We start from the raw sequence: 14,175 nt of genomic DNA, 5'->3' as shown, positions 1-14,175 counted from the left end.
GAAATTATTAGGTTAATGGAAATTTTAATTGGTCCATAATCAATTAAATATTAATGTAGAGGCTTGACAAACATGTCTGAAGCTTCCCACAAACACATATTTTTATTAATAATAAAAAATACAAAAAATAATAAGAGTTCTTTTATGATTATTGCCTTAATTTTCAACACACATAACTTTGTGCCTAATTTTTATTTTATACATGTGTTAGGAATGTTCTTCATAATTTCATTGTAACTTCACTCTCTTTAAAACAGTTAATTCCCTACAACTGTTGAGATGTGAGGAACTCATAACATGCTGACTTTTTCTCTGTTCAGTAGAAGAATATTGTTTTTATGCTAAAAGAATTCCAGTCTTTGTAATAGGCTCTGTGCAAAATTCAAAATGACGTACAGAATTTTTTAAAAGGTCATTCTAACTTCAAAAATGTTAACATCTTAAACTGCATCATTTTTAATAACCAGGAGAATATCCAAAGGATAATAAAATGCAACACTCACTTTTGCTGCACCGATTTGCTCTTTGCGAAATTTCTCGAGTGGCGCGATTAGTACATCATTAGCGTTTTGAATCTGAAATTAAAAATGCAAGTACATTACATTCTGTATAATTTCACACAAATAATATTGAAAAAAGACGGCTTCTTTATTCAACTTATTTATAAACAGCTTTTGTTCTCCTGTGCTTCTCAAAGTGAAATAAAAATACTTCACATGTCATATAGTCTTTTTCTACTCTATAATTAAGTTGCTTTCACAAATTATTTCACTTGAGCCCAACAATAATGTGAATCATGTGAAACAAGTATACAATGATGAATCTTAGTTTAAATATTTAAATTTCATATTCTAAGACTTAACTCAGCAATAGCACATCAGATATTAAATTTTAAAATATCTTTAATTACACTGGTTTAATGTAGTCAGTTGAAGCATCATTTTAAAACTGAGCCACATAAAAGCTCTTCTATCTTGCCACTAGAATGTTATAATTCTACAACTGCAAAATAAGGCTCATTTTCTTCCCCTATTTAATTAGATTCCTTACACTTGGGATTTGCCTGAATGTTCCCATGTTTCCAACTCCCCTAAAATAGTATCTCATTCCACTTCAGTGAACTATATTTTATCCCAAAACTTCACATTGGGATTTACTTAAGCTTTAAAACAGATAAATCTTTAAATTGCTCTGTAGATCTGTAAGAGTCTTGAAAAGAGTGGGGTGGATAGTGTGGGAGCAGGGACTGGATGCACGGAGACACCTCTAAATACAACGTTATGCCAAAAGGAAAATCTTGATTTAAAAAAAAAAATTAGAAAGCATCAAAATTAAACATAGGATTTTAAATGTTCCCACCACAGAAAGAAATGGTAATGATGTTACAAGATGGAGGTTAGCTGGTGCCATGCTGGTAACCGTTTTGCAATACATGAATGTATCAAATCAACACGTTGTACACTAAACGTACACAATGTTGTATGTCAATTATCTCTCAGTAAAGTTGGGGTAGGGGGGATAGGCCCAGTTAACAAAATTTATCATTTATTCTATCCTATTATGTAATTAGAAAATGCTAAGATGAAGAGAAAAACCTATTTTTCAAATAAGTCACTCTGTTCTAAAATTGGTTAAAGGGTGTATAGGTGTTCCTTATGTTCTTCTTTACACTCTTTCTCCGAGATTATATCAAAATTTTAAAGTTTCAATAAAGGGGTTTTGCTTTCACTTATTTCCAGTAAACTGGTCATTCTCTAGTCAAGTTTTATTTCTTAAATTCCATAATCTAAACACACAAAAACAGTACACGCGAAAATAAAAACTACAGTAGTGTCTTCCATGACTCTGTCTTTCACCAGTTTGCAGAAAACCGAGACGACATCTTGAAAAGAGGACCTAAAATCCTCTTCTGTGAAAACATCCAATGTAGATCAATAGTCAGAATCCTTCCTGAGACACTGAGGGCTGCAGGAGATACCTCCGACATCCATCACCTGCTTCCCATTTGTGAGCTCAGACAGGCACCCCTCCAGACACACTGAGCAGGACTCTTAGAACAGAGAGAGGATTGGAAACAGTAGCAAAGCAGTTCACTTTTAATTCTCACTCTCTAAATCCTCTTTGCCCTCATGAAGGCACATATATATATGCCCACAGACACATTAATTTCTCCAGATTTTACAGAGCTAACGAAAAGCTGATTCTGCCTTTAAAGTTAAAGTGTGCATAAGGGGAAGGACAGTGCCTTCGTGCAAGCTGGAGAAAAGAGCAGCGATAAAGGCTAACATTTACTGAATGTTTACTTTATGCTGGAAACAAGCATGATCTAATGTATTTAAAGCTAATGAACTTGAACAGAGAGATATTTCTAAGTGGTGAAAACTCCAACAACGAGGTTGAATAAGAGCATATGCAGCACAGAACTTAAGTGCATGTATTTCAAATGAGCCTGGTTCCATTGCGTATGGGCTGTATTTAACCAGTCCGTGTATCAGCTGCATCACCTATCCAACAACTTGGTTCTACGGACTAAGATGATGAATGTACAACATTTAGCTCAGTGCCTTACATCTAGGAAGTGCTCAAAATTTAGAGCTTTTAATATCTCCAAATAAACATAGATAATACATGTCATTCTGTATTTACTTACCTATTTGATTCACTTCTATACCTGAACCTACTGTATTACCCTTTTGGTTGGAGTGTATCTTACGTGCACATTATGAGAAGGTATTTTTCCCATGAAAGTCACAAAAGACAGGTGGCCTAGACTTTCTCATATTCAATCACTAAGTATTTATATATGTGCCAAGCACAATGGTGAGCTGTGTGGGGAAGGGGAAAAAAAAATGAGGCATGGGCTAAACCTTCCAGAAAGTTGATGTCTACTTAAGAAGAGAGGAAGAAAAAAATTGATTCAACAAGTATTTAATGCTCAAAAAGCCCTGCTAAAAATTTTTGGGAAAACTGAGACAAAACTGATTATATTGAGAACAGTTACATGATAAACTATACACAACTCCGCATAAATACATCAGGATTTTGACAACAGGGAAGGTCCGTGAGAACTAAATGAGTCCAGGTAGTATTTGGATGGTGCATGTGAACTGGATACGCCAAAGAGCAAAAATATCCTCTGAACAGGGATCACCAAGGCTGAGGGGCAGAACTAAGCATGGCATGTGGGAAGGGGGAGTGCACTGCAGAAAAAGAAAGCATTTATTAAGTGTTCGTTAAGAGTGCATTCTGATTGTGGGTGCCCTGATCAAGTTAGCCTTTGGTTAACATTTTACAGTGACTATGAAGTATGCTGGACAGTTCTGGCACATAGCACGTGCCCTATGTTATTAACTAATAACGTTATCCAACTGGAGAAATGTGTCCCTTATTAGTAGGGAACTTAATGGAAGAAGTAAGGAAAGGATACCCACAATCTAAGCAAAGTAGCCTGAGCAAGGGATCACTGCTGGCTTCTAAATAAAGGATTAGTGTAAAAACTTGCTCTAGGAAGTAATATGCAGGATGGTTTGAGAATGAAGAGATAAGGCAAGATACTCCAGCTGAACGGCTGCAAGAAGAACGCAAGTGTGAAGTGATAACTAGGTCAGGTGCCTGCGGTGTTGATGGATGGGTAGCAGGGAACTACAAAGGTAGGTTTTTTCTTTTTCCTTTCTTTTCTTTTCTTTCTTTCTTTCTTTTTTTTTTTTTTTTGAAAACTTAAAAGGACCGAGAAGGAGAGGAATCAAAGATGGCACTAAGTTTTCTTCCTCAGCATCACATTGAGAACTAGGGTCAATGGGGGGAGGGTGTAACTCAAGTGATAGAGCTCTTGCTTAGCATGCATGAGGTCCTGGGTTCAATCCCCAGTACCTCCTCTAAAAATAAATAAACCTAGTTACCTCCCTCCACCAAAATAAAATAATTAAATAATAAATAAAACATAAAGCTATTTAACAAGAACTAGGGTAAATGAGGTAGGAGCATGTTTGGCAGAGAAAGAATGAAGACCATGGATTTCCCTTTGGACCTTTTATGCTGGACACCATGGGAAGACTCGGAGAAATATTTTAGCAGAGTATCTCACCTCAAATTGACAGAACTAATCAGTATGAGTGAAACTTTTTTATTGGGAAGGGAAAGATGAGAAAAGAGAGTGGGTAGGAGAGCCATTTACTAAGACACTGGCACTCACATTCATATCCAATAGTTTAAATCTCTGCCACCACCTTTCTGGGGCTGTTATGTAAATACGACCTGGGAATAAAACAAAACCTGAGGCTATAACAAACCAAATGCGATCATTAACAACCATCCTATGGGGCAACTATTACTTCCTAGCTGTTTCTTCTGTAGCTTTTCATTTTTTCCTTTTGTTTTCGGATTTGCTCATTTTTTTCCTCTTTCTTCACCCTACTCTTATTCTACTAATGAGAGTAGGATAAAACCAAAGTTCCAGGGGTACCAAATGGATAAAAACGAAGGGGGAGAAAAACATCCAATGGGGTGACAGAGATAAAACAGAGATGTGATTTGCTGAGTATTTACTTATATGCAAGAACAAGCCCTTCACAATGGAGATTTAAGTCGATTTTATATGAGTAATGAAGTTCGAAACGGAAAAATCACCTGGAATGGATTAAGAATGTGAGTGTTAAAGTTAGAGCCAGTTCCATTTTGAATCTTGGCAGCCCCAACTGCTAAGACTCAATGTCTTCATCGCTGTACCTCTTACAGTTTCTATAAAAATTAAAGGAAAGATCTATGCCTTTTTAAAACAGCAAGCACAGATTTGGCACATGGCAGGCTTTCAACAGATGTTCGCTTCTTCACAGAATTCTCAGTGTCAACTTTGTGTTCAGAAGTTTCCTAAGCAGCCTTAGAATTTCCTAAGATGATGTAAAATGTAGTTATTCAAAAGGTAGAAATGGAAATCCAGGTTAATTTCACAGAACAGAGACCCATTCAGAGCACCCATCTACAGCGGTTAGATAACCAGGAATCTAAATTTTTTCATAAACCGTAATAATACATGTGTGGTTTTACATCTGAAATATGATGCTGCTTCTGTGTGCAGTCGATGGGCTGCTGTTCACAAGATGTGGGTCTAAATTCAAGAGACTGAAATGGAAATGCCAATACTCAAAGGGCACAAAGTGGATTTACAACCCCATATAGTTGCTTCTGACCCTCATCTTTGTTCACCCCCACAGGGAACACATGCCTTTCATCCCCTCACACCGGTCAACCACATGGACGAAATTCTTCAATTCTGCAGTAGCGCAAGTGTGAAGTTAGGCAGGTATTTAAATTTCTGGTGGATTTAAAAGAGTTACCGTATCCAGTTTTTCTTGGGATAACGGTACGTTACGTGATGAGGTTTTCAGCTGCAATGTCCTCCCCTCCCCCCCATGTTCCCACCAGAAGGGTAGGCATGCAACTGAAGCCAACACGCAGAGAACCCTGGGCATCTAGACACAGGGGTTGATTCTAATGGCATATAGCCAAAAAAGGGTCACGCACAAAAAAAAATTATTACTACTGCATAATAAAGGAAAATAACATACAAAATGATAGAAAACCCTAATTAAAAATGTGAACCAGGATGCATCTCTGATGACTTAACATTCATAAGGTTTGAGAAAGAATCTAGAGAAATGGAGCTCGGGCCCACATGGAACTCTTTCTCCCCAGATTTGGGCAAAAGGCTCGATACAACTCCTTCCAGAAGGTAACCCTGGTAGGGGCGGGGAGAGGGGAGGGCAGAGAGATCATGTCACAGAGTTAGGAGATTCAGGCTCCCATAATATCTGCAGGATGTGTTACTTTGCATGACCTCACAGAGGCTTCAGGAAAAATACAAAACCAGTTTTAATGCTCCCTAGATACTGATAATATAAATTATTGAAAAGGTCTTTCAGTAATTAAGGCACAATTAACTACTTTATAATTCTTAACCATTACCTGTAAACCTTGGGTTTAAACAACTTATTTTTTATAGATATTGGCCCATTTTAAAATTCAAAAACTATTACCAGTTATTTCACTTACTTTCCGCAGCAGAGAAGCAAATCTGATATTGGCTAACACGTGACGATACCGCACTTACTGGGTCCACACGCTTTCACTGAGGGTGTGTTCCATTAAACCAGGCAATTTAGCTCCCTGTTGCTCTTCTTTTGCTATTTTAAGTGGTTCTAATAAACAGCCACAAGGGAGTGCTCATAAATCACTCAAAAGTAATGGCTAGAACTGTTTTTATGTGGTTAGAAGAATGATTATCCAAACATGTTCGGGTTTTTTTCCTCCAAGTATATGTGAATTATAATTCTCTATAGACCATGGATTTTTAAGTGCTATCCTATAGGAATTTTCAGGGCTCGCTTTTCACGGCTGAGAACCTTACCATAACTTGTTTGTCCAACGAAGTGAGTAGTGATGGAATCAAACAAATCTGAAAGGTAATTCTGCTCACATTTTTACTTTTTCTCCCCCTTCCAAGTTTTGGTTAAACTCGAGTGTTGTTGGTACCAGTTACAGCTCATCACTAGTCAGTGTTTACAGTGTCCCGCCAGGATGTAAGATTGTAACTCTCTGCCTCAAACCACCAAAGGTCTGAAAGACTCCAAGTTTTGAAGAGAAGATTGAATGATATTCTACAGTGCTATCAAAAGCAACTGTTAGAGAAATCTACAACAGCCCAAGCTGTTTACGGAAACAAAACATGGATGATGTAGCTTATTGCAAAAATAATTTCCTGGTGATATGCCTAGGATAGCCAATCCACACCAAGTGGTCCGTCATAACGAGCAGACTGAACACAATCAATGTGGAAGACACCTACACATAGTCTCTGAGGTAAGACTGGATTATTTTCCCACTGGTATTGCAGCTGGGAAAATCAGATCAGAGTCCTAATCTGGGACTACAGGCAAGTCTCTCTCCTCTGCTTGTTCCAACCCCTGACCAGCTACCCCCTCTAAAACAGCTTCCCAGGATGAAGCTCCGGCAGGTTGTCTAGGGACAGCCTGAGGCTCACTTCTAGATACGGGTCAAGTTAACTCTCGGCAACTCACCAGAGACAGTCCTCAAGTCAGTCAACCCACAGCTCTCCGAAACTAGAACTCAAAAGCCAAATCTCACAGAAGGTGTGGAAGACAGACATATGAATAAGACCTTCATATAATACGTAATATGAAATCACAGGCTAAATGCATTTTACTTTATATTCTTTCATGGCAGCCAAGTATGCTGAAAAATCATCTTCATCTTTAAAAAAAAAACCAACAAAAAAAGGTAAGGTTACCTGGGACCACAGCAATCCATTTAATTTCTACTTGAATGTCACTTACTACTTCAATATTGAATCTGTTGATTCTACGCATTAAGTCAGTGATCCATCATGAATCCTATTTCATTGGACCTCATCTATTTAGATCTAACTCTCTTATATTTAATCATACTTTCACCTTTACGTTTACCAGTAATATTACTTCTCTTATAGGAATATACTTGGGAAAAGAAATTTAAGTGTTTGGAGAACGGTGCTATATGAATCTCACCTTTTATTTCAGAAGGTAAGCAGAAGTACACTCTCCAGGAGAGTGCACGGGTTTGTATTTCATTTTTGAATTACACCCTGACAACTGTGCAGTCTTGGTCAAGTTATTTAAACTCTCTCCATCTGCTTCCCTTTCTACAGAATGAAGATGATAATATGCCTTTATATCATTGCCTGTGTACAGAGATTAATTTTTATATTTTATGGATCATGATCATAAGAGTTTCTTAATACAAAGTCGTACCTGCTTCCTATTAAATTTATTCTTTGGAGTAGGTCCACTGTAATGCATATATCACTTTTTAAAATGACTTAGGAAGTTTCCTTTGGAGTTTTTTTATAAAAGAGTAAAATCTCAACAGCACATATTGCAGGTCAAGGTTTCTAAAATGGAACACAGTGGTTACAAGGCCAGCAGGCCAGCAATCCTCTCTGCTTCTACAGCTTATGACTGTTGACACCAAACATAACTCAAATTAAAGTTAACAATTTTTTAATAAAACCATTTACACTTGTAAGATGAGGGAGTAAAAAAAGTATTCATCCAGGAAAGCAACTGACCATTTTCACAGAATCTAGCTTGAGACAGTGGAAGAGAGGGGTAAATTGCAAAATTTCATACACTGTGATCTAACAATGTCATAACTCTGGTTGTACCAAATGAAATTCTCTGAATAGTGAGTTATTAGGACCAGAAAGGTAAGTTATTTTTCCTGGCTTTTTTGTTGTTCTTAAACTACTTTTGCTTTATTCCTTCTTACCCAGCAGTCTCTAATGGGAGGCTGAGCTAAGACTATTTTTAAAGCATTTAAGCACCATGGATAAAAAAAATTTTATAAACAATAGACATAACCATAACATATTGTTTCCTCACAAACTTGGGTCTACTTATGCCATCCTGATGACTACTTGTTCATTTATAACTATAATAATGGAAGCTTAAAAAAAAAACAGCAAGAAAGGTCAAATTATTTCAGCTATAAATAACAAGATATGTGAAGGGTCAAATTAAAATTGACATCTTAAAAGCAGCTTAAAACAATGACTCCAAACATCCTGCACGTAAGTTCATTCATTGTAACAAACTTTTCTTTTGATTTTGACCAAAAAGCATGCATTTAGGAAAACACTTTTTGAGAATATATGGCTGCATTACCTCAAAGGTCATACAAGGAGAAGTGTTGAGGTGTAATCTCCTTTTGAGAACACAGGCTTCCAAATAATATAAGAAATGCTGCAACCCCAGTTGTTAATGTGTTAAATAACAGCTCCTGCATTTGACTAGGTAGGACATTGTGCAAAGATACTGGTGAAGTTACTTCTGCCAGTCCTCTACCTCGGGACATTCTCAGGAAACCCCAGGATCTGCTGAACCTGTGTACCTCGGGTGGCACTGCTATGACATTCCAGTAACACCCTCATGTTTGTTAACTCTACGGGAGATGGCCAGAGACTTTCCTGAAGCACCGCTGTCCCGTATCAATGTCCTCGTGCCGATGGAAATACACTCCTTCCCTCCCCTCCACTTTAAAAATCAGAAACACTGAATATATCCTGAGTTGAGCCAATTATGGCCTTTTTTTTACCCAGGTTTTATCCCCTAGCTTAGAGGGGTCACAGTGGCTTTCTGTGTGAGGGCAGGGAAAGGGAGCTTTAACAAATTGGTAATTTATATGTAATTCGATCTTTATCTCCTCCTCCTCTTTTAATGCTATTTCTTCTTGTTAATTTTCCTCTACCCTTCTTGCCACTCACTACTAAAAATATCTTTGGGAGAGAAATTAGAATTACTCATCTGTTTTAAATTCTTCATTTGTGAATTTAGGCAAATTTCTAACAGCCTTTGTCAGTTTAGAAAAGAAATGAAAATTCATTAAATAAATGCATGGAGTCACAGTTAATTTATAGCAATTACATTTTAGTAGCCGGGTGTTAATGTATTTTAATCACAATTGCTCAGTATTTGTGTAATGGCAGACTGTTAAAACCTGAAGAAAGTTGTAAGATATCCCAGTGGATATGCAATTTCTTAAATTTCTTATCACAGCTTTGCAATAATGGGGAGGAGCTAGAAGGAAAGAGGAGCAGAGGGGGAGAGGGGAGGAGAGAAGGAAGGAATGTCACAGGATAGAGATGCAAATAAACAAAGCAGAGACTGACCTAACCAAAACAAAGGCGTGACTGAGGGAGGTCAGGAAGACGGACTGCGGGCTTGCCGTGTGCTGCAGGCTCACGGGGGCTCCAGAGAACCGTTACGTGGCATCTCTTCCCACCCCGCATTCAGTGACTTGGGTTGAAATGAGCTAAAGTGCAGCCTTTCACGCCACGGAAATCAGCAAGCGTTGCAAATCAGGGTTGTCAACACACATGCACACACACCCCTACCCAAGTGCTGGCAGTGAACTATGACCAGCCCATCACCGCTTACAGCTAAACATGTATTTGGACGGCACCAACATTAAACTAAAAACAATGGTAAAGTGTGCTAACTATGCAAGATTGCTTTTTATCAAGTTATTAAAGCATCTCTTTAAAACATGTATACGTGGGCTTACAACATCCCCAACGTAGCAGGCCTTTCTCAGCACCTAAGAGGTTAGATTCATTTGTACTTCTTTACGCTTAAACCTACTTTTACACAAAACAAGGCTTTTGGATTTCCTGGCTTCCACAGTGACAATGGTTTAAGCTTCGCAAGTTTTATCCGAGTGATAGTAGACTTCTGTAGAGCTGGCCTGAGAAGGATTCTTTTTTTTTTGTTTTTTGAAGTATAGTTAATTTGCAATGTTGTGTTAGTTTCAGGTGTACAGCAAAGTGATTCAGAGATTACATATATATACACACATACATATATTCTTTTTCATCTTCCTTTCCATTATAGCTCATTACAACATATTGAACACAGTTCCCTGTGCTATAAAGTAGGTCCTTGTTGTTCATCTATTTTATATATAGTAGTGTGTATCTGTTAATCCCAAACTCCTAATTTATCCCTCTCTACCCGTTTCCCCATTGGTAACCATGAGCTTGTTTTCTATGACTGTGAGTGTATTTCTGTTTTGTAAATAAACTCATTTATATCATTTTTTTAGATTCCACATATAAGTGATATTATATGATATTTGTATTTCTGTCTGACATGGTATGATAATCTCTAGGTCCATTCATGTTGTTGCAAATGGTATTATTTCTTTTTTTAATGGCTAAATAATATATATATTGTGTGTGTGTGTGTGTGTGTGTGTCTCACATCTTCTTTATCCATTCATCTGTGGATGGACATTCAGGTTTGCTTCCATGTCTTGGCCACTGTAAACAATGCTGCTATGAACATTGGGGTGCATGTATCTTTTCCAATTAGAGTTCCCTCCAGATGTATGCCCAGGAGTGGGATTGCTGAATCATATATTAACTGTTTTTAGTTTTTTAAGGAACTTCCATGCTGTTCTCCATAGTGGCTGCACCAATTTATATTCCCACTGACAGTGTTAAGAGGGATCCCCTTTTGAGAAGCATTCTGAAGCTGACCCTGGACACTGAAGGAATGATAATAAAATGTTGGCTGTAAACATCTCTTGCTAACAAGAGTGGCAATACTCATGCTGCAGGTTATTTATATGTCTGTATTTCCAGCCCTGTAAAGGCAGAGATAATGTCTTATTGATTCTTTAATAGTCATTGCCTAGCAAAGGGCTTTGCCGCAGTGGAAACTCAACATACTGCTGCTAAATTGATAAAGTTATTTCGGGGAGGCATAATTGTATCTGCAGTGAGTTACTGTAACTAATACTGCTCCTCATAGTACTACTGAGGATGACAATCTACTTAAGGAAACTAAATATTTTTGAAAATAAGAAAAATATTCCTATAACATGTACGATATATGCTGTATAGTACTGGTACCAATCTGAAGCTCAGCTCACCAATATTATCTCTAGGAAAAAAAAAAAATCAGTCATGAAAAAACAACCATCAATTTACAATGACTTCTTATATTCACACAAGGTTCTTTACTTATAAATTAGTTTTGCCAAAAGGAAAAAAAAAAGTACTTCAAGTCAAAATGCCGCAAGGGGCAGACTTTTATCACACAAATGGCCAAAATGGAAAGGGCAGCAACCCCTCAAAAATAAGAGACGCAAAGCACCTTCCGAATTCTCCCCACCCCTCCCTCCTCCAGGTTGACCACACTGCTGTGATAAGCTGAAAACCCGGGAAGGAAAATCACATGGCTCTGTTAGATTTTAGCTGGAAACCAGGAAAGGGATCTGGGCAGAGATGTTACAGAACAGGGCCCGAAAGGATGGAGGAGAAAAGCAAACAGGCCACTCCCATCAGGTGAGTGGGGAGATGGCTTCCACAGGACACGTGTGACAGTAGCTCATGAACACTTACCGTGGGCCAAGGGGGCTCTCCTTCCGTCCTTACAACGGCTCCGTGAAGAAGGTACTATTATTATTCCCATTTTACAGTTAAGGAAACTGAGACCCAAAGAGGCTAAGTAATTCACCCAAGGGCACAAATAGCTGGTGGGTGGCGGAGCCACGCCGTGAACCCAGGCAGTCTGACTCCAGAGCTGGAATTCCTAACCGTGCTACCAAATACACCACCTACACCCCTCTCAGATAATAAAGGGCCAAAAATAAGTCTTACCCCCAAATAAAGTTGTATGAAATATGCGTAAGGCTATCATTAAAAAAAAAAAAAAAACAACGAAAACCAAAGAAAGAGCTATAGAGTTCGAGTGATGAATTATTAGTTTCCTGTTTTTCTAACTTCTAAATCCTGAAATGTAGATACATTATTTTCTCAATGACACATCTGTTTTGGAAAACGTTATCCACATTTTTTCGCATCCCCAAACAGTTTCACTATCGTGCTGATACCATACTCATGTGTGTGATCAAAAAGTCAAGCTAAGTTGAACAGCGATGATTTTCTTGGCTCACAAAACGCTACGTTGTAATAACACAGGGGTGAGGTAAGAATCGTCGTAGTCACAGGGACAATTAGGAAGAGATTACTGCAATTATTAACTTAAAATAGGAGCATTACCCTCACGTAATTCTGTCCAATTAAAGTGTGGGAAATGAAAAAAAAAAGGAGTGTTCTTTCAGAAACATAACCATCACAGCACTGCCTTTTCCTAGTTCACTTTCTTTGGGCAACACTTACTTGTTACCCAGAGATGTTTATGTCACATATTACCTTGATACAAATAAACACAGGAAATATTGTAATTGGGACTTTCACAGTTAAGAAAAGACAGCACCAGAAGCTAATACCCAAACACACACTATCTTTCCTATAAATTACCCCTGTAGTGACGGCTTGACTGTGAATTTTTTAAAGATCTCTGGGGGCTGGGGGAAGAGAAGACAATCTTTCGAAATAAATAATTCCTTAATTGAATAAACCAACAAATTGAATCAGTGTTGTTAAAAATAAAACCAGGAAAAACTGATGAAAAGAGAAACCTTTGGAACTTTAATACAGAATTACAGAAGTTCATGAGTAACCCAAAGTTATCTAAGTCCTACAATTTAGCAAACAAGAGATATGATTTATTTTGCAAACATTTTCTTTTAAACTTTCCCAGGCATTTGAGCACAGTCTCTTAGTCATAGCTAAGAATTACTTCCCAAATAAGTTCCATATGTTATAACTCTCGTTCCTGGTCTTTTCCAAAGCCAGATCTGGTCATGAACTATGGGCTAGCTTACCACACTGTACAGCTGTCAAAAACTTCTTACCCAATGAAGTAAAGAATCTCATCCAGCCCTTTCTGTGAGGTCTTATATCATGTGAAGTACGAGTGATGCATCAGGACTAGAGAAATTCTCTTTACAACACATGACAAACAGAACAAACCATACACTCTTCCTTATCTGTGAAAAGCATGTCCCAGTAGAAAACACAATCATTTAAGAAATTATTAGCATCTGACCTCTTTTAGGCTTACCCTCAGGCCATGGCTTGAATTACTTTCAGTTCATAGAACTAGGTATAAGGAAGTTTAAGATTCTTTCCCAGAAAATAAAGCTTGGAAATGACTTTCCTTCCTGACACATTCAGACTCTAGAGCGTTCACGATAATGTGCAGAACCTAATACAATGTAAAGCAAAAGATCTCTGTCATGAGACACCAAATCACACCTATGACAAGGAAAGGGGGAAAAATACCTCTTGCTTCTCTCTTTTCTTACTTCCTCTTAAAAAATTAAGAGATGCTATATATTTAGTGGAGAAGAAAGTTCACACCTCCGATGCCCAGTTTACATTAAGCAAAAAGAATGTTGCTGCCAGTAAAACCTTACTTCTCTTTTGGTTTTTGTTTGTTTGTTTTATATTTATTTATTTATTGAAGTATACTTGGTTTACAACATTGTGTTAATTTCTGGTGTGCAGGAGAGTGATTCAGTCATACATATATATATATTCCTTTTCATATTCATTTTCATTACAGGTTATTCTAAGATATTGAATATGGTTCCCTGTGCTGATTAGTAGGACCTTGTTGTTTATCTATTTTATATACAGTAGTTGTTATTTGCAAAACTCAAGCTCCCAATTTATCCCTCCACCTCCCTTCCCCCACTGGTAACCACAAGTTTGTT

General features: G+C 37.7%; 1 protein-coding gene across 7 annotated transcripts in view; it reads right to left on the bottom strand.

Moving 5' to 3' along the window:
* The window catches only part of ARHGAP42 (Rho GTPase activating protein 42), a 251,314-nt gene that overhangs the window by 106,892 nt on the left and 130,247 nt on the right, over window positions 1–14,175 (bottom strand). For all 7 annotated transcript variants that reach the window (XR_006721255.2, XM_010973325.3, XM_074372929.1 and 4 more), the window contains one exon: window positions 504–575. Coding sequence is in view for 6 of the 7 variants with exons in the window: in XM_010973325.3 (XP_010971627.2) it covers window positions 504–575 (72 nt within the window). In the remaining variant the exon portion in view is untranslated. The remainder of the gene's footprint in view (window positions 1–503; window positions 576–14,175) is intronic.

Source organism: Camelus bactrianus, chromosome 10, assembly GCF_048773025.1.
Source record: "Camelus bactrianus isolate YW-2024 breed Bactrian camel chromosome 10, ASM4877302v1, whole genome shotgun sequence".
NCBI lineage: Eukaryota > Metazoa > Chordata > Mammalia > Artiodactyla > Camelidae > Camelus > Camelus bactrianus.
Note: the sequence above shows the minus strand (reverse complement) of the source record. Positions and strands in the feature narration are given on the sequence as shown.